General features: G+C 39.2%; 1 protein-coding gene across 1 annotated transcript in view; it reads right to left on the bottom strand.

The window, feature by feature from the left end:
- LOC113532299 (xylosyl- and glucuronyltransferase LARGE1) overlaps positions 1-22046 on the bottom strand; it is a 73938-nt gene that overhangs the window by 9464 nt on the left and 42428 nt on the right. The window contains exons 7-11 of the mRNA XM_026923621.3: positions 16954-17058; positions 13814-13926; positions 10202-10327; positions 9101-9256; positions 333-496 (exon numbers count right to left, since the gene is read on the bottom strand). Of these exons, the coding sequence (XP_026779422.1) occupies positions 333-496; positions 9101-9256; positions 10202-10327; positions 13814-13926; positions 16954-17058 (664 nt within the window). The remainder of the gene's footprint in view (positions 1-332; positions 497-9100; positions 9257-10201; positions 10328-13813; positions 13927-16953; positions 17059-22046) is intronic.

Raw genomic sequence — 22046 nt, forward strand, 5'->3', positions numbered from 1 at the left:
AAAGCTATTGAAGAAAAATTATTTCAGTAAAGCTGCTTTTAGCATTGCTGATATCTTTCAGTGGAATTGTAATGCAATTGTTAAATGCAGTTTTTCCTCCTTTTCACTTTTGCGGGTAACCAGACTTTAAAATGCTAAAACATGTTACAGATCTATATAGTAGAAAATGGCAGAATTTCACCATGTGAACAGAATTGCCAAGCCATCACACAAATTTCACATAACAAACTGACTTTCAAAATTAAAAGAGGACTTCAAATCAAATGCATCAATCAATATTACAAGATATCATGTTAGCTACATTTTTCGTATAATGCATCTCATTTATTCACCTGTCCATGGAGAGCTGGGCCACGAGCGTAACATCAGTCTGGTCTGCGCTGGGCTCATACTCATAGTGCAGGAAGTAGAGGTGTGTGCGATGCACAGTGAAACGCTCTCGTCTGAACTCATAACACGGATCGTCCTCATCAAGCTCCAGTAGAGTCTTCTGGAGCTGAAACCCAAACACAAACACAACAGTCAGATTTAGTTACATCTGTAACAGAGACACAGCTGTCCTTCCACAACACAACTAGAGCTCTAGCAGTAGCACTAACATGACTAGTAACAGTACTTTAAATAGTACTTTACTTTAATAGTAATTAAAGTCACTTGAGCTAAAAACTGCCATTAATTGTTGAGTCAACACAACAATATTAATACATTGCACACACAATACACACATTAAAGGTGAAAGAAGAAACAGTGCTGAGCTGTTTCATACTTCACTGCTCTTACAGCTTTTATTAAATACAGTCATAGGAAAATGAAAGTACTCGCTCCTTCAATTCTGTTTTTATTATCAGACCCTAAATAAAAATTGTTTGGTCCTTCTATAAACTAACAACTAACCTTTAGTATGTAGTCTTTTGTTCCCCAAATACTAAACCAACATTCAGAAACCAGTTGGGAAAAAATAAGTACACCCTTCCTACTTCCACAACCATTGAGAGAATAATTAGCAGCCAGGTGTAACTAAAGAAATGCACTAGATTAGTTAATCATCAAGAAGTGTGACTGCCTCTATAAAAGCAGAACGTTAGGCAGTTTCGTGTTCTGGAGCACTCAGGTGTGTGTCAGTGTCATACCAAGAAGAAAGGACATCAGCCACGACCTCAGAGAAGCAACTGTTGCTGCTCAACAATCTGGGAAGAGTTATAAGGCCATCTCCAGACAATTTGAAATTCACCAGTATACAATGAGAAGGATTATTTACAAATGGAGAGCCTTCAAGACAGATGCCAATTTTCCCAGCAGTTGATGTCCCAGCAAGGTCAGACCGTTTAATGCTCAGAGATATAAAGAAGAACCAAAGAGCTATATCATGTGACCTAGAGGCCTCTGTAAGCACATTTAATGTTTATGTTCATGTACAATCAGAACAAGACTGAACAATTATGACTTTCATGGAAGCGTGACTGGGAAAAAGCCCCTTCTTTCCAAAAAGAATATGGCAGCATGACTTAGGTTTGCAAAATTGCATTTGAACAAACCAGAAAAGTTCTGGAACAATATCCTCTGGACTGATGAAACCAAGGTGGAGATGTTTGGTCATCATGCACAGCGCCGTGTTTGGAGAAAACCAAACACAGTGCATCACCACAAACACCTCATACCTACTGTCACGAATGGTGGTGGAGGAGTGATGATCTGAGCTTGTTTTGTAGCCACAGGACCTGGGAAGCTTGAAGTCATTGAGAAAACAATGAAGTCCACTTTATACCAGAATATTCTTGAGACAAATGTGAGGCCGTCTGTCCAACAGCTTAATGTGAGAGACTGATAAACTCCTACAGAAAACATTTACTTCAAGTAATTGTTGCTAAAGGTGGTTCTAAATGTTATTGAATTATAGGGTGTATATATATAAAATTATATCCGTAATTTTTATAGCTATAAACACCACAGTATTGGTATCACAATGAATAACAGTTTTTTAAAAAGGACACTTAAAACATCTGCATTTCATCTGCTGAAATGCTTTAATCCGAAACCTCATGTGGAGCTGAGGAATGCATGGCCAGCTAATTCCTGAGTGACTTCATTAGTCCAAGTATCCCATTAATGTGATTTAAATAGCTTCTCAAACTCAGCAAAATCGACTGAACAGCATGTGTCTGGAGTTAAGACGGACCCATGAAATTGATTAGTGCAACAAATGCTGCACCAAAACCTTCTTGGGAAATGTCAAGCTGAGAGTGATTTGATTAATGAAGGACGCCGGAGATGTACTGCATTCGCTGTGCACTGTGGCTCTGAAGGGCTTATCAGCCTGTAGAGCCACACAGCTTAGCAAAGGAAACTTCACACAATTATACTTAAAGAAAGTTAAAAGTGTACAAATAAATAAAATATTATACAGGGCAGCACAGTGGAGCAGTGAGTAGCAGTCAGTGTCTCTGGTTTGATCCTTAGCGATCAGTTACAGGGTTTTCCTCCCATCTTTTTTTGGTCATCTGCCCATTCCCACCCACCATCCAGATCTCCCCTATCATATGACAGCTACCAACCAGGGAGGGTAAAGGCTAACATATGCTTCCTCTGAGACATGTGAAGCCAGCCAACTGCATCTTTTCAAACTGCTGCTCATACTGCTTCACAGGGCAGCGTAACACTCTCAGTGGAAAGTGCTCGCCACCCTCTTCCGCATTCATGCGGAAACACCCACGAACACCCTCGATAGGCTAGTGTCACTGTGATTGACAGAAGAGAAGGTATGCCATCCCTCCCACAAAGAGAGCATGGTTTAGTATTGCTTCCTTGGCTCCCGGCCATGGATGGCTGTGACATCATCGGGATTTGAACTCACATTCTCACTTTTCTGCTGTGCGACTTGGGAGCCTCCCACCTCCCAAAAACATGCCAGTAGTGTACAACCACACTGTAACTCACTGATGAGCAGTGGCAGATCCAAACCATTTTGACTGGCATGGCCAAGGTGAGACATGGAGCTGGTGTGGAGAGGCCATAGAAAAAGAGTCATAATGCCAGAGAATCTAAATGTGCAAATGCTATAGACTGACACTTTAAATGTTTAACACTATGCTCATTTCAATACTGTATGTAATTCGTAAATATCCATTGAAATAAAATAGATTTCATTGTCTTTTTAACCACGTAGACAGCATCCCCTCACATCCCCCTTTAACTCTAAATGAATGGAGAGACTCATTTCTGAACAACTGGTCAGGAATTGCATTAATATTGTGACATTGTTAATTATATATTAATAAATATTGTGATAATCATATTGATTAAATATTGTGACATGGTGGAATAATGTTCGTTTCACAAAATTCAGACTGAACAATGGCTAATCTGTTCTGGGTTACCAATGATATAAAGGCTTTATGCTGCGTTCGTGGTGCCGTGTAAGTGGTAATTTGCAAGTTGTAATAATGTCATTTCCCATCTCTGCACATCGGATGTGCCAAGTGAAAAAAAAACATGGATGCCTCCATGAAAGCATGTCTTTTGTTTGCTCTGTCAGAGCACTTAAAGCTTATAAAAAGCTACTTTAACCACACTTTTATTGTTAAAAGTGGACTGGCCAATCGAAAGTGCAAGTGTGTGTGTGTGTGTGTTGCCTTGAGACAGACTGATGTCTGATCCATTGTATATTCCCAGATTAGGCTCTGGATCCAGTGGATAAAGCGGTTACTGAGGATAAATGAATGAAAATATTATACAAACATTATATCAGCAATGACAACTAAATGAAAAAAAAAAAAAATTATCACCTCACAAACTAACTGAAGATAAACACAGACATAAATTCCACTTGATTGACGTTTTCTGTGCAAAAAAGTACACATGGCTTCTTGTAATAATATTATGTATAGTGCCCTAGTAAGCAGTTGATTTTTCCATGCAAAAGATAATTCTGTTAATGTTCCTTAAAATATTCACTTCTTTTATGTACTGTTATTAAAAATAACATGTTAATACAGTTACATATGCTGTTTGTGTGCATAACTGCACACTCATATTGCCATTGTAAATTAACACACTGCTTAAATTAAGCAATAGTGCATCAGCAAGAGTGTGGTTATACTGTATCAGCACTGCTGTACAACTGCTTCACTGCGAGTGCAATAATGGTTTTATACAACTGTTTTATAAGAGAATATAAGAAAATTTTTAAGAAATTAATATCAAATAACTGACATGTTGGACACAATATGGCCAAATAAGTTGTATATTTTTTGCTCCATGAACAGAAGTAGATCCCGAAGACGCCACACTCACTGACAGCCCATTGGCTAGCTAGCTCAGAATAATTTGTAAAGGTGTTTCCGGTGAAATTGGCATCCCTTCTTCCTTTTCATCTTCATCTGTTGAACTTTGTGTTTGCCATGTATCGTTTGCCATGTCCGCTGACGATGTCACTAACACTACTGTAGTAACCATTTCAAACTAGGAATTCCACAGATGAGTGGAGTGATACAAACAGTGAAACATCCCAGTGCAGTTGTACTAAATGTAAACGCCACTCGGAACGCCACTCGTCCAATCAAATTAGTGGACTGGAACTAGCTGTTGTATATTATACAACAATGAATCCACTGTTTCCTGTCAGTGATGTTACACAATGAGTGGTGTGTATTCCTCTTTAAAGATCAAACACAAAAATACCTCCATAACTTTCAGAACTAAAAATATCTAAAACTAAAAACTAGTTGAAAATAATACCACATTAAATGCTAGGGTAAACACTGCATTTCAAACTAAACAATAATGTAAAAACTATGTACTTTCAAAATCTGTAATAATAAAAAGAAAATCTATAATATAAAGCATTCAACTCAGGTAATTCGGAGATGAGTCATTTTACAATTATAGTATAGCAATGGCAAGTGCGCATTTTACCCTACTTTACCAAGCCTTAAAGTATCCCTGAACTCAAAATCAGGATTTTTAAATGGTGAATAGAACAGATTGGTGTTTGGGTCAAATTTGGACCAATGACATCTAAGATTAAAAGATGCTAAAATGTGATTTTTTTATGGTCTAATTTGACAGGTTTGGCAGCTGGTAAATAAACACAATAATGCAAATCAAGACTCGGACACTGAAATCTAACTAGAGTCTATTGCTGAAATGTCAGGGCATTGAAGCATTCCAAACTGCATATTCATGTATGTTCATTAGACATGTTCATTAGAGACATTTTTAATGAGGGCAATCATATAGTGATGTTCCTTGGTCATGTTCAGAGTGTATTGGACCAAAAACAATCTAGCAATTTATTATTCCATGTAAATATTTTTTTAAAAGTTTAAAATTTAAACACGCCTGACTAGCCCTTGCTTAAAACAATGGTGCACAGACAGATGATAATGAAAAGAATTTATTATATCCATTAGGAAATCCCAGCCAGATGGTGGACTAAACCAACGCCACACCAGATGGCTGATTCTCTCATGTTAAATCAGGTTAGTTAAAAGCACTGATAAATGCCATGCTCAATAAGGAAAACTGTAAAGCTGTGTGGGAGTGTACAACCACACTGTAACTCACTGATGAGCAGTGGCAGATCCAAACCATTTTGACTGGCATGGCCAAGGTGAGACATGGAGCTGGTGTGGAGAGGCCATAGAAAAAGAGTCATAATGCCAGAGAATCTAAATGTGCAAATGCTATAGACTGACACTTTAAATGTTTAACGATATGCTCATTTCAATACTGTATGTAATTCGTAAATATCCATTGAAATAAATAGAACGTAGACAGCATCCCCTCACATCCCCCTTTATCTCTAAATGAATGGAGAGACTCATTTCTGAACAATTGGTCAGGAATTGCATTAATATTGTAACATTGTTAATTATATATTAATAAATATTGTGATAATCATATTGATTAAATATTGTGACATGGTGGAATAATGTTCGTTTCACAAAATACAGACTGAACAATGGCTAATCTGTTCTGGGTTACCAATGATATAAAGGCTTTATGCTGCGTTTGTGGTGCCATGTAAGTGGTAATTTGCAAGTTGTAATAATGTCATTTCCCATCTCTGCACATCGGATGTGCCAAGTGAAAAAAAAAACATGGATGCCTCCATGAAAGCATGTCTTTTGTTTGCTCTGTCAGAGCACTTAAAGCTTATAAAAAGCTACTTTAACCACATTTTTATTGTTACAGGCCTGAGTGGCTACTGGTTCTCTTCTACTATAGTGAACTTTAAACATTCATGCAACATTTAGGACTGAAATTGCAGAACAGCAACAACAGTGGACAACAGCAAGTAGTGTTGTGATAACTCTGATGTTGATGATTACCTTCTCAAAACATTGATTAGGATAGCCAATGTTATAGATTTAACCAAGTACTGTGACTGTATATGAATTGATCTAAAGCCAATACTGCTATAAACTAGGGGAACTGTACACTGTACACACTGTGGGTGGCCATGTTGATTTGACATCACTCCATAAACAGGGAAGGAACTAGTAGCTGAGAAGACTATCCCAAGTTAAGGAGTTGAAATTGCAAGTTGAGGGGGTGTTTTTTTGTAGGCGGGGAATTACAAGTTGCTGCTTCGCCTTGAACGCAGCATTAGGCCAGCCTTCAGCTCTGTTCCTGCTGATGAGTCAATGCTACAACAATGGCTATTCTGAACGGTCTCAATTTTTTCCTCCATTGATGGCACATCCAAGGGTAAATCCAGCTACATCAGTTTCAGCTTTAATGAACACACATTAATGTGGCTAACTAGATTGTTGATCTACTTTCTAATGAGTCACGTGGCTGACGCTTTCAACTCAGACATGACTGTGTCACTGCGTAAAACAAGGCCAGATAATGGGTAGGCTTTGATTGTGCTCACATTCAATGACGTGAATTGGTGTTCCAGAAGTGTCCAAGATGAAACGCAAGATATGACTGGTTGATTACAGTGTCACGTTTTTATTATGTTGGTGGTTGATAACATACAAACAGCTCTCTTTCTATCTCCTAAAGTCTTAATCAGTGGGTAAATTAGGTCTGTTGTATCTACCCTGATGCTAGAGAAGGAAAATCCTAGAAATTAATTGCTAATTTCTTTTTTCCCAAGAGTTTTTACTATTTCATCACAAATTTAACAATGAAATGGGACTACAACAATTTCTACATTACTTGCAGATATTAAATACAAGCATGATGATTCTGTGAAACAATGAACTGAATACTGCAGACATCTATATGTATATATATGTATGTAATTTCTTTTATTTTTTATTATTTTTTGGTGGAATTTTAGCTCCCAGAAATCGTGAGGCCTTCTCTGACTGCCTCGAAGGCCCTTTTCTTACACTACATCAGTGAATGCTGTGATTTGTAAACAGGGAGTAATGCAGCAATGTAATCTGTATCATACTCCTGTGATCCTTCCACACACACACACACTCAACGTGTCTTACAAATAGTGTCTCATTATAAAGAGCACCTGCTGTTTTTGCTATGAGGGAAGAGAATGACCCAGAATGAGCACACACACAGTCATATGAAAGACCCATCTGTGTTCCTCACCCACAGAGGCATCTGTCATCTCATGACACAGAGAGCGACAGAGGAACAGAGCAGAGAGAGAGAGAGAGAGAGAGAGAGAGAGAGAGAGAAAGAGAGAGCTAGAGAGAGAGAGCAAGTCACTCCATCATCTCACCTCTCACTGTACCCTATGAATTTTTTTCTTTTTTTATATTGAATCAGTCGACTTAAATACATGAACTCAGTGTGCAGGAGTGGAGCGGGGAGGATGGATAACTTACTCATCCTCACTGCTCTCTCACAAGGGATAAAACAGAATGGTCTGGATAACTCCTTTATTCCTTATGGTGACTCTCAGGAGAACTGAATCTCAAAATTTTGTTTTGATGCCTGATTTCAAAATGCTCTGTTAATCCTCTACTGCACATTGTTGCCATACAGCAATGTACAACTTCTCCGAAAGCTTCTGACCTTTACTGATTATACTAATTGTATGACTAGCTGAAGTCACTTGGTGTTGAAATCTCCCTCAGATTATTGATAAATAACTTTTCAAAGTGCTCTCATGAGGGAGAGTCAATTTTAGGTTCAGCAGGGGAAGGAGAACTTCGGTCCCTGGAGGACTAGCGGTTAGGCCTCTGGAACCGACCCCAGCCACTGAGGTTGCACACAACGATGCACTCCCAATGCTGGTCCCAGGCCCGGATAAAATCGGGGAGGGTTGCGTCAGGAAGCCGAAAGAAGAACAACAACATGGGAAAGAGAACTTCATCTAAATAGCAAAAAAAGATGTACTATAAAATGGCTAAGCAATGAACTTTTTTTTTTTTAAATGCTCAGGAACACCTGTACCTCTGCTCATTCATGCAATTATTCAATCAGCCAATCGTGTGGCAGCAATGCAATGTGTAAAATCATGCATACCCTGGTCAAGAGCTTCAGTTAATGTTCACATCGTACATCAGAATGGAGAAAAATCATCTGTAATCCAATTACTCTGACCATGGCATGATTGTTTGTGCTGGTTTGAATATTTCAGAAACTGCTGATCTCCTGGGATTTACACACACAACAGACTATAGAGTTAATGGGGCAAAAAACAAAAAACATTCAGTTAGCAGTCCTTCTATGGGTAGAAATGTTGTTGATGAGAGAGGTCAGAGGAGAATGGCCAGACTGGTTAGACCTGACAGGAAGGCTACTCAAATAACCACTTTTTACAATAATGGTGAGCAGAAAAGCATTTCTCCATGAACAGCCTCTAGGTGGATGGGCTTCAACAGCAGAAGACCACATCGGGTTCCACTTCTGTCAGCCAAGAAGAGGTATCTGAGGGCAGTGGGCAATGGTTCACTGAAACTGGAGAGTTAAAAAATTGGAAAAACATCAACTGGTCTTTTTCCAATCTTCAACTGTTGAGCCTGTGCCCACTGTAACCTCAGATTCCTCAGGTTCTTGTATGACAGAAGTGGAACCTGACGTGGTCTTCTGCTGTTGTAGCCCATCCACCTCAGGGATTTTTTTAGTCTTGTGTATTCTGTGTATTTACACTCTTAATTTTGTTTATTCAGTTTGTACCTACGTTCTCACTATTGTGGTCAGTTTCACTTGGACAGCCGAAGAGCTCCCTCCTCAGCAGATTGCCATCATACTCCAGGAAGGTCAGATAGAGGTTCCTAAAAAACTCCACATGCTTGTTCTTCACCCGCAGCTTTTTAGGCGAGTTCCAGTGGATCACCTGGACAAATATGAGAATAAAAGAATAACATAGGAATATTCATATTAAAAGTATTTCAGAAACATTAACATGTTCCACTGTACCACATCACAATTTATCTATTATCTATACTGTGCTGTATTTACAGCTACCACAACTTCTGTATTACACTGACATTGCTGTACATATACACATGATTTATCTTTTACAACAATTTCTCCTAATTTATGTGCTTCCATTTTCAATGCACTAGCTGAGCCTTCGCTTTTGCACAGCAGCTACTAGTTTGGGAGAGTAAAGGCCAGCACATCCTGCTGAGACACGTAATGCTCGCCAAAACATCTTTTCAAATGTCAGAGAACCAAATTGGAGGAGAAATTTAACAGCCTTTTTCTGTATATACAAGCTTTGACACCTGCAAGTGACTAGTGTGATTGTGATTGACAAGGAAGAAAGGAAGACCATCCTTCTCATTCAGACAGCAGGGCCAATTATTCTGTCTTGGACTCCTGGTCGTGGATGCCTGTGGCATTATCCAGATTTGCCCTTTATTGCTCATTGCTCATAAGTGCTTATACTATTGCACGAGTCAGAAGCCAGGATTAATGTGGTCGTCAAAAACAAAGTGTGCTGTTGCTCAGTTAAGGAGTCATAAGGAGCCAATCATTGTTACGTGGGAAATGAAAAGGTGAGTTTAAGAGCCCCATAACAGCAGATAGGACAGAGCAGAAGGTACCCGGCAGCCACTCCTGTAATGTCACTCAGTCACACACACATACGGACCACACACAGACTATGAGAGCAGATGGTCACAGTCAGCAGGAGAAGAATCTTACATACACCAGCACAGACTCTTCTTAACTGCCCCTCCCTCATCAGCTTGACGTGAGCTTTCATTTTCTCCGGTACATATGTACTAGGTCTAGAGTCTCTATGTTTCCAGTCTCACCTTCTCTTTTCCCTCACCTTGAGGTCGGACACATCTCTATAGCACTTCTCCGAGCGTGTGTGATCAGACAGCTGGACATTCCAGAAGCAGGGCAGCTGGTGCACCAGGAAGGGGTTCTGTTTGATCACAGCGTTAAAGATGTCCTGCAAAGCACAAGACCTACAGTTCACATTCCATTACATCAGCTACAAACAGACCTTGCAGCTCTCATGCCTCCTACTCACTACACATAAATAGTGATTTTTTTTACAGGATTAACTGCCCCATCGTGTTTAGAAAGTATTACGTTCTCACATTTAAAACCACATTGCCATGGTAAGGAGGTAAAAATGATTCAGCTAAGAGTGAGAAAAGTAAAAGTTTGTTTGTAAAAGCTATTATTGTGAAATGAACAGTATTAGGGATGTGACAGTAAATCATTTTGATTCACGAGTCGTTAGTTTTCAATTTGACTTCAAAGAGATATCTGAAAATTAAGAACAATTCAGTATACTAAAACAGTAATTTGCATGAGTGATTGAAACTTATTTAAAAACTATCATAATGGATTGAAAGCATTCCTAAAAGACTTCCATAATTATTTTTAGGCACATTTCTGTGTTATGCCTCGGTAAGCAGAGAGGCAAAGCAGAAACGTGCTAGGCCCACAGTCCAGAACTCAATGGATCGAAACCATCTACAGCTAAAAACCAATTAAAGTTTCCTCTCTAATAGGGTTTTAGCGTAATGATGTTTCTGGACCCTGGCCTGTATGTACTAGAGTGAGTATAAGTTGTTCAGTGGAGAATACAAAGCACTTCTCTACACTGGTCCAGAAAAAAGTGCTGTAAATGTAAAGTAAATGTAATTATGTTGCTGATGTCATGGTTAGTCTGTGAATGCAGGCTGAGCCATTTGCTGTATAGGCACTGAAGAATGACAAGTCCTAGCGCTGACAGTCCGTGTGTGAAAGGTGTATGTTAAAAATTTCACTTCATTTTTAGATTTTAAAATCATCTTTTTGTCTAATGTCAACAATTAAGTATTATACCACAGTATACTGAATTCTCAAATCAGAAGGAGTGCATTATTTTTCTGTAACAGCAGCTCTGATAGTAGTTCTGACTGTAACATAAACAATAGGTTTATATTAACACACTCATTCTAATATTTTATTGTTTCTACAGTAACAGCTCATTCACACGGACTTGCGTGGCAGACACTCCACATAATATAAGGCTAAAAATAAAGGGATAAAAAAACATGGTGTTGTTTAAAAAAGAAAAGCATATAATCATTGATATAGTGAGGTTTTGAGATGTTTATTTAACATTTATGGAAAGTGTCTCAGGTGTCAGCACATTGTAATGCTCAGTACGTTTTCCGGCACAGGTAAGCCTTTAGGACAGAGGAGTTTATGTTTTCCAGTTTCTCAGTCCCATGACAAGCTGCATTTTTGTCTTATTAAATTCCAGAGGACAAAAACAGAGGCTGGCGAAGGAACAACTGTTTGTACCTGCTATAACAGGAACTAACTTTCCACAACATTAAATGTAATGCTCCACAATATTAAATGTAACTTTATACAGTTAAAAAGCATGAGTCGTTCATTAATAAATGTAAAATAATAATAATAATAATAATCAATGACAAGTCACGAATTTAATAAAACAGCTGTGATGTTATACAAAAATAATGGTGTGTGTTATTTTCGAGTAACAGCATGGTCCTTACTTGTTCTATTTCTTTTAAGACTGATGCAGTTGTTTTGGAAAAAATTCAAAATTCAAAATCAATACATCATGAAAACAAATACATAATTTTGAACACTCTTTTGAACAGCCAAGAAGCCTCTCCCATGTATGCAGACAATCTTGTTTGAGACACAGATCAAGGAGCTAACAAGCCATAGTGAATAACAGTGATGCATGTGATAACTAAATATGACCAAGTCCATTCAGTTTAGTTCTGAAACTGAACTGGCCAAGATGTGTTTCAATGTCTTCTTAGTTTGCAGAAATATAAACTCGGAAAGGACTTTCATGCTGTGCTGTGGTCAGTGGTGGCAGAATCATCATAAATAAGCATCGGAGAATGAAGAGGAATGGCATAAGAGGAGAACGAGTACAGCAAGAGAGAACATCAATGGCTGAAGGACACGGACAGTTTATCTCCCTCCAGGTCCTTAAGCCACTCATGTCCTTAAAAGCCCTCAGTGAGGTGCTTAAAGATGGCATTTCAGAAACAGAGAGAGAGAGAGAGAGAGAGAGAGACAGAGGAGGCAAGAAGCTTTGAGGAGGAGAAGAATGATCTTACCCTAAGCATGGATGATAAAGAAAAAACAAACCCTTAAGCCAGGGGATTGATTCTGCAGAGAGATACTTGAAAGCTAACCAGTTAACTGTCTGAAGTGTGCCATACTTGAAAGAAAATTTGGATGGATGGTACTGTCGATCAAACATCCTGGACACAGAGCTGTTGTTGCTGAACATGCAGTAGGTCAAGTGGCACTCAGCCTCAGTCTGGAGTTAAAAAACGTGCCATAAAAAGAAAGCTTTGAAATTTACTTTTATGTTTAAGTGAATCCATCATCATATCCATCAGCTTAACACTGTCCTTGAAACTTTAATTATTACTGAGTGTTTTTAATTAAAAGTGTCACGTTAAAGTAAGGAATAAACCACAACAGGAAGATAATCCATGACAGGGTGGTGTGATATGGCCCAATGCAAAGTGGATTATTTTCCAATAATAGCACATCCTGAAATGTTTTATTTCTCTTATACCACAGCCATTTGCCAGAGATTACAATTCTTAATTTATTAATGAACAATATGTCATGCATTTTAACCATTTATAGTTATAGCAACAGTCATTAAGGCTTAACTGTGTTACAGAGAAAACCAGAAAGCACAAACTCCTCTTTACTGAAGACTCCCATTATGGAAAACTGACAGTTACAAAGTGCTGACACCTGAGACTCCTTCCATAAATGTCATATAATACACATTTTTTAAATCTATTTATTATTAACTGTAGATTATGCGAAGTACGTCCCAGTGAATGAGCTGTTACTATAGAAATGACCACGTATTAAAACGAGTGCATTAATATAAACATATAAACAAAATACTAAACATCAGTAATATAAATATTATAATATAAATATCATTTGGATTACAGAGCCATGCTGTTACAGATAATTAATCAAGATGTAATGTTTCAAAGTGTTTCAAGAACTTATAATCACATCCTCAAAGAAATACCTTAGAAAAGTGCTTTGCAATGTTGGCATGCGATGTCGTAGCTCCTCAGAGAGATGAAGTGAGCTGAGGCTTTACACTGCTTTATATGTAAGAAGCTGAAATTAATACTTGCGTCGCTGTGAAGCACAGATGCTCAGTTCTGACCCTTTTTTCTTCAAATGTAACTCCCACAGCGTATGCGGTTTCAGCAAAGCAGTTGTGTTTGGGGGAGAGGGGCAACTTGTTTTGTTTTTTGTTGTAATTGTAGTTAACATTGCAAGCAGCAGGGGGCTCTAAAGACTACAACTGCTCCTTGAAATATTTATCATGAATATTAGTGGGAACGCTACCTTACCAATATCTGAAAAATTGATCTAGAATAAGGTATTGTGTATGTGTGTGTACCTGATCTGCTAGCGATGTAGACAGCATGCTCATCAGCTCTCTCTCTGCTGTCAGTCTCCACATCTGCTCCCATCTGAGCTTCCTCAAACGATCTAACAGCAGGAGAATCACACCTGTAACACACATACCCACACACACACACACCCATATGAAGAGGCCATATACGTTACTATTATGAGCCACAAATGATACCCTTTCAATAATTATGACCTTGATAATGCCATCACCTCATAAAGCCTAGCACTAACGTGCCATCAGTCAGCTGCCAGCCACATGGTTAGAGTGAAAAGTCACATTAGGAGGCCCTCATCATGCACTGATGAGTGTCTGATTACTTTAAGCAGAATGGATGTGTTGCTGAACGTGGCCTGACAGTCGAGTGAATAATGCGACGGAAGAGTAATGAGGGTTATGCCATTTCTCTGGAGTGGCAGCAATCGTGCTGGATCGAATGAATCATGGAATCATTTCATGGTTAACTAACTGCAAGTGCACAGGGGATACCGGTGTTCAGAACATACCAGCGTAAAATTCTTCAACTACGTTTGAGATAATGCTTCATAGAGTGGTGTTTACTCTCAGTGTAACAGTCTTGAAGGAAAAGTCCACCTTGAAACACATACATATGTTACATATGTTTTGATTGAAATATTTGTGATGTTTTGAGGGATTCTGGTGCTAATTTGTTGGTTGGTGCTGTATTTTCATTATTCCTGTTAGAAGTTAGCAGCTGTGCAATGCTAACGTCACAGGGGGATGTTGCTAGCATCATGTTACAATGGCGTTTAACAGGAGAAATTTTCACATTTTCAAACAATCTCATACATAATCCCAGAAACAAAAGAGTAAGAGATTGTCACTCAACATTTTCCAGCAATGTTCATACATCATATTAATGAGAAATCCAGCGTAGAAGGAGATAGCAAACGCTGAAAAAAAAAACAGCTATACAACGGCAGAGACTCGGCTCAGCTAGTTATAAAATGATGAGTTGACGAGCATGATGGTGTTGACTGAGTGGTGTTAGCATGAAAGTTGATGCTTTGGCGCTTTATCTGTTTGAGCAGAGTGCACAGATGAGGAGGAGAGAGAGCTGGACAGACTAAAGGACTAAAACGCTGCTGCATCGCTCTCTCAGTAGAGATGAAGCAAGGGCTAAATCTCACTGGCACCACAATTAGGAGGTAGCTGAATGGCATTGTGGGTAAAGTAGGAATCCATTAACCAAAGTGAAAACATGTCTATGAAAGAAGTTTAAACCAAAACCTAAACTCTGAATTTCATCAGAAAATAAATCTTGGATGACGTTGAAGTTAAGTATAAAGACTGATATGCTCAGGGTGGTTCAGGGTGGAGTTTTCCTTTAAGGACATGAAATGCATCATTTTGATTTAATGCAAAAAACATGAAAATGCTAACGATTTCTCTACAGTGTTCCTTTCCATGATAGATAGCTGGCAAAATTTTCAAAAACACTTAAGAGTTCTGTTAGTGTCTTCCCTCAGGGAAAGAGCTTAACACACTAACGTTTTACACTTAACTGACTTTTATACCATCTGCTTAGAGCTGCAGAACAATTTCTGAAGGAAAGCTGTAGGCAATGTGGCCGCTAAACTCAACATCTTTAATACATTATTTCCTGCTGCTGCAGAAACCTCACAATGAAATGGTGAAACGTTTGTAATCTATGGTTTATATCTACAAACCCAAAGGACTTGTGCTGCTTGTCTTCGGTACCAGAGTCAATATAAAGTAAATGCAATGCGCTACAGCTCTAATAGCAACACTGTTAAAGCCTCTTTGGTCTTGCAGAGGAAAAGGACTTAAGGGAAAATGTAACAGGAGCAAAGAAACCTATTCCAGAGATCGAATCTAATCTAATTCTTTAGGCACTCGATCAAGCAGACTTTTCATCATGCTCCTTTAGCAGAGTGTGTGGAGGGAATTTCTTTCACATAATTCACACAAGTAAATTTCCCATGTTTTTACCTCAAATACATTAGAAAACATGAAATCAATTTGTGCCACCAAGGAATTGTGGTGTGACGATCCTTCGCTTTTAAAAAAATAGTAGTCTCAGGTGCAGTGTGTGCAGTTTTATAAAGAAATGAGCTGTAAGTTTTACTGAACATCTTGCAGAAGCAGCCACAGTTCTTCTGGAGACTTTGACTGTCGACTCGCTTCTTATTTTTGCAGCGAAACCCAGCAGCCTTCATAATGTTTTTTTTGTCTGAAAAGTGTCCCTTATGTAATCTGCTGCTTTCTTTACTGACATACAAACATTTTTCTGTAACATTTAATTTTGTGCTGGAAAACTAACGTTTGGAATCTAAAATGTTTTTGTACTGAATCAATAATGTAGAAGTCATAAAATAAAAATCTATAACAAAGTTTGTACAAAAAAAAATACAGAGACTTTTGCACAGTACTGTACATTCAACAGACTGCATAAAAAGTAGGCTATTCTTTACAACAGTGTAATAAAAATCCAAAATTAATCAAGCACACACTTCCTGCTCTGGGAAAAATGAGCTTCCTCTTTATCTCGAATCAGGATACGCTACAGAGGTTTTTTTTTTTTAAAAAAAAACAAAAAAACAAGTTTTTAATCAGCACAATGATTGGGAAGTTTATTGCTGCAGATATGAGACAATACTCAGTAGTGGAAAACACAGGATTCAAAAACACGTCTAGACAGCAGACTAGCTAACAGCCGAATGCGGAATAAAAAGCCCTGTGCTTCAGACACGCCCCCTTGAGAATCAAACCAGTGAAAGCTTGGCCAGAGAACTAATGTTTAATTAGCTGTGTTTAATTTAGTTAATTTAGATAGTTTTTGTTTCACTATATGCTGGTAAGAGTCTAAATGGATCACACAAACACTTTGCAAACACCACGCAAATACCACAAACACCACAGAAACACCACGCAAACACTAGATAAACACTGTGTCATTACGAAGTTTCAATTATTGTACTTTTATAATGTTGGAAATGGAAATCTAAGACACATTCATCCCATGCTTATTTTTGCTGGATCACAAGTATCGCATTGAGACACCACCGTACTGAAATCATAGCGAATTGGATTTTTGTGCATCGTTACACCTCTGTTAGAATAAGTGTTATAATCTGACTAACCAGTGTTGAAGCCTCGACCTAGAGCAGGCCACGGTCGATGGTTCTTCCACAGGTTCCCCAAATACCAGTCACTCTGATTCTCCACCAGCCCAAGCACCTGCTGACCTGAGAGACAGACAGTGACAGAGGGACAGAGAGTGAGAGAGAGACACACAGACAGACAGAGACAACTGGAATAATCACTGGCAGTCAATCTTATGATGTCTTTATTAATCTGGTTATGGTTTACTGGTCTTCACCTTCATGAAGCCAAATGAAATAAAGTGGCTGCGCTCATTGCATAAAATTGAGCTTCTCTAAATTTTTCTTGCCTCACAGTGAGAGAGATTTTCAGTTGCAAGTGGACACGTACCCTAATAGTTTCAAATCTTCAAGGTCAAGAGCTCGGCTTGTCAAAAAATCAGACCAATCAGAAGTTCCAGATAACTCCAGTTAATGCAGGTCTATCTTTAACACAGTGGGTTTGGGGTTTGGTAAACCCAATGTCACACAATATAGTAAACAACGTAATCCATGTCCTCCAAAGCTTTTCATCCCTAACCTTATTATCATGCTTGTTTTAAACCACCATGAGAGTTAGACACTTTGGCATCGCAGTCCATGTAACAGCAAGAGAACTCTAAGGCAAGTGGAATTTAAAAATGCTAACGATTTCTCTACAGATTTTGCCGGATTTTCAGTGGAGGTTGACTGATTTTCTACAATGATGAGTTATTAATACTACATTAAAAATGTAGGTTTTATTCTGTCTGTAGATGATGATGGTGAGGTTTGTAACAGAAGGGATGCTGTTAGTCTACAGTTTGTTGGTCTACAGTTAGGTTTTAAAAGAAATCAATGTTTAGGACTGGGCTATGGGTCAGGCAGGAGCAATCTCATTTTATATAGATTTATGAGGAAGAGTATGAGATGTCCTGAAGCTCTTTCATCATCTGTGCAAGAATTTTACAATGAACAATTCTCAAGGATTGAAATATGAAGCACTTTGCTTGCACAGTTGATGAAGGACTTCAGTCTCTCAAGAATCTCCTGGAGAAAAGGGGCTAATTATTTAAACTTATTTACAAAAAGGCAATGTATTGGAAAATAGACACTTTTTTTGCCACAGATCAGAAAGGATGAGAGGTGAAGTAATAAAATAAAAGGGTGTCTGATTACAGTGCAGATAACACAGATGGTGACTTAGCAGGAAATGAGGCAAAGGGAACACATTTGCCTTTAGGGGGATGACTATGGAGAGCAATAATGCAGTGTGTGTGTGTCTGTGTGTGTGTTAGTGAGATACTGTTAGAAATTAAGAAATAATTGTGCTGAAAGGGACAGGAGAGCAGTAATTGTGTGTGTGTGGGTGTGTGTGTGTGTGTGTTTCCATCCCCCAGAATGGCAACACCCACAGTGCAAGCTTAATGAAGGCCATGAGCTAGATTAATGAGTGCCCATCCATAACACACACACACACACACACACGCACGTCACACAAGTCACACTAACCCACAGCGTGACCAGGAAAGACAATAAATAAGAAGAAAATAAGAAGAATCTTCTCGCATCACTTCCTGCTTTATTAATATGAACACCACACTGATGCCATCACGCTCCATTATTTTATAAATGTTATGTACAATATGCAGAGCTCCAAGTCTACAGTAAATCATGGAAACGTTCAAATTACTGATAGAAAAGAAACAGAGAGGATGTGAAAAAAATACAAATTCTAGAAAGAAGTATAAAAATGAAAAGGAACCATTAATGAGAGTGAGCACAAAAATACGCTCTCCATATAACATGGAATATAAATGGGAGATTTAAGTTTACATCCATCTTAAAGACATTTATAGCATCTTAACCACACAATCAGCGGCTTAACACGAGGTATACACACAATCAGCTGAATTAAGATGTGAGAGCACTTGCTGTCTTGGCCAGTTTTAGCAGCAAACTTTTGATGAACTCTATTAATCCTTATCAGAGGTGCTCTCATTATCAGTGGGATAGGCAGCAGATTTATTCACACATGAATGCAGTTAAGTCAGATTAAAGGGAAACTTATCACACATGCATGTAATTACACGTAGTAAAAGATCCGAATCGAGTTTTCTGCAGAATCTCTACTGCTAGGGCAGATAAATAATCAGCAGCAAAGGCACCACATGAAAACACACTCGCACTCAATTCTATCCATCATGATTTTCCAGTTAAACTGAGATCATCTAAAGATCTGGATGTAGATTAGATTTAAGACAGCTTGTGTTTATTTTCCTTCCTTTACAGACCAGTAGCCACTGTTGATGCTTTTTCACCAAACTGGGCGGCATGGAACAGTAACTATTCCGCACCCAGGACTATCTGCATCCTGGATGAGTGCACATGTGAAAAACAAAAAACATCCAGTGAGCAGCAGTTCTGTGGGCAGAAACTCGAATAACCACTCTTTACATCCGTGGTGAGCAGAAAAGCAGAATGCACAAAAAGCTGAACCTTGAGGGGGATGGGCTACAACAACAGAAGACCACAACAGGTTCCACTCCTGCAAAGCATCACGTATAAACCAGGCCTTAGCAACCTGAAAAAATAGTAAATTAATATGAACAACTATATAAAATTCAATTAAAAAGTTTTTATGTTTGTATCTGGCATAAACCTCTGTGATTCTGTGAAAAAGGAATGCTCTCCTACTGCAAATGAACATCAACAACAAGTGAATAGGGAGTATGCAGTGTCTCCATATCTTCCCTAGTCAAATCTAAGCAGAGGCAATTACACGCTGACAGATCTCCCCAAAAGAGATAAGGTATATACAGGATTAGAGGGAAGTTTAGATTCTAGGTTATTAATCCCTGATGCATTCCACTGTTTACCCCGCGTTTCATCTTAGCCTTGTGACTGATCTGTTGTGTTGCAGGAATTGCTCTGAGCGATCCTCCGCCTCACTGAGAGTCTCTCTCTCTCCTCCTGCAGAAATAAACACGCTCTTATATTATTGATCTGCTCGGCAGAGACGCATGTATGTCCTGAAGTGCTAAAAAGAACACTGAACATGCAGTGCATGCCTGTGGAGAATCCCAGCTTTGTGCAAAGTTCTCAAAGGTCTGAGAAATTTCACTTGTACTCACAAATCTAATGGGAAGGCATTAAGCTCACTGCTGGAGGCCAACACTGCAGTTTAACAAATGAATCTGTAAAGTAAAACTGTATATGGAAAAAAGGTTTCTGAACAACCAGTACGCATGCATGCTCCTCAATATATCCAAATCTGCACTGTCTCATTGCTCTGCCTCTCTTTTTCGACTGTATATACTGTATATCACCATGTGTTAGGGGAACTGCAGAGTCTCCGACTGCAGCGGATTGTGAGAACAGCTAAAAAGGTCATTGAGGTCTCTCTTCCCACCATCGAGGTCACTTATAACATTCACTGCATCCGCACAGCCACCAGCATTGCGGATGACCCCTCTCACCCATCCCATGGACTCTCTCCTGCCATCTGGCAGAAGGTACAAGAGCGTCCGTGCCACCACCAGCAGACTCCGCAACAGTTTCTTCCCTGAGACAGTCAGATTACTCAACACCCTGCTGCCTCCCAACTGTGCTAGTCAAACACCTAACCCAGTACGACTGAACACCACTGCAAACCTGCACTTTCTAAAACTGCATCAGACACTTTATGGAATGCTAAATGTATTGCTGCTACAGATACACTTATTGCTGCTACACTACCACATATTTTACAGTTTAAAAGACCATGCTCTGTGTATTTATTGCTCTGTGTATTTTTTGTCCTGGACTCAGCTCACACTGTTGTGTATTTGCACTTTATGTAGGCTTGTGTACTGTTACGTGTTGCACCATGGTCCTGGAGAAACGACGTTTTGTTCCAATGTATACGAGCTTGACTTGACTTTTTTTTTTTTGCAATTGTCATCAAATGAATTGGACCACAGCACTGTTGATATTGTTGTATTGATACATATTCTATAACAGCAGATCTGACAGGTTTATATTAATGCATTTGTTCGAATGTGTTATTGTTTCTATAGTAACAGATCGTTCACAGGGACTTTTATGGCTCCATATAATCTGAGACTAATAATAGATGAAAATGTGTTGTTCTGTAACAGAAAAATGTATTATCATTGATATGGTGAAGTTTTCTGTGAGGAAACATTTATTAAAATTTATGGAAGGAGTCTCCAGTGTCAGGGCTTTGTAGCAGTCAGAGGAAAAGCTGTAACTCTGTAAACTGTGTGTAGATCAAGTCTAAGGATGGGGGATGTTGCGCTGCAAAGGCTAGCCTGTCTGGTCTGATCCCAAAGAAGAGCTACTGTAGCACAAATTGCTGAAAAAGTTAATGCTGGCTATGATAGAAAAGTGTCAGAACACACAGTGTTGCAGCTTGCTGCGTATGGGGCTGCGTAGCTGCAGACCGGTCAGAGTGCCCATGCTGACCCCTGTCCACTGCCGAATGCGCCTACAATGGGCACGTGAGCATCAGAACTGGACCATGGAGCAATGGAAGAAGGTGGCCTGGTCTGATGAATCACATTTTCCTTATCATCATGTGAACACCTGGACATGTGTGCGTCGCTTACCTGGGGAAGAAATGGCACCAGGATGCACTATAGGAAGAAGGCAAGCCAGAGGAGGCAGTGTGATGCTCTGGGCAATGTTCTGCTGGGAAACCTTGGGTTCTGGCATTCATGTGGATGTTACTTTGACACGTACCACCTACCTAAATATTGTTGCAGGCCAAGTACACCCCTTCATGGCAACAGTATTCCCTAATGGCAGTGGCCTTTTTCAGTAGGATAATGCGACCTGCCATACTGCAAAAATTGTTCAGGAATGGTTTGAGGAAAATGACAAAGGGTTCAAGGTGTTGACTTGGCCTCCAAATTCCCCAGATCTCAATCTGATCGAGCATCTGTGGGATGTAACAAATTTGATCCACTGAGGCCCCACTTCGCAACTTACAGGACTTAAAGGATCTGCTGCTAACATCTTGATGCCAGATACCACAGCACACCTTCAGAGGTCTTGTGGAGTCCATGCCACGACGAGTCAGAGCTGTTTTGGTGGCACAAGGGGGACCTACA

The sequence above is a fragment of the Pangasianodon hypophthalmus genome, chromosome 18 (assembly GCF_027358585.1).
Source record: "Pangasianodon hypophthalmus isolate fPanHyp1 chromosome 18, fPanHyp1.pri, whole genome shotgun sequence".
Classification (NCBI taxonomy): domain Eukaryota; kingdom Metazoa; phylum Chordata; class Actinopteri; order Siluriformes; family Pangasiidae; genus Pangasianodon; species Pangasianodon hypophthalmus.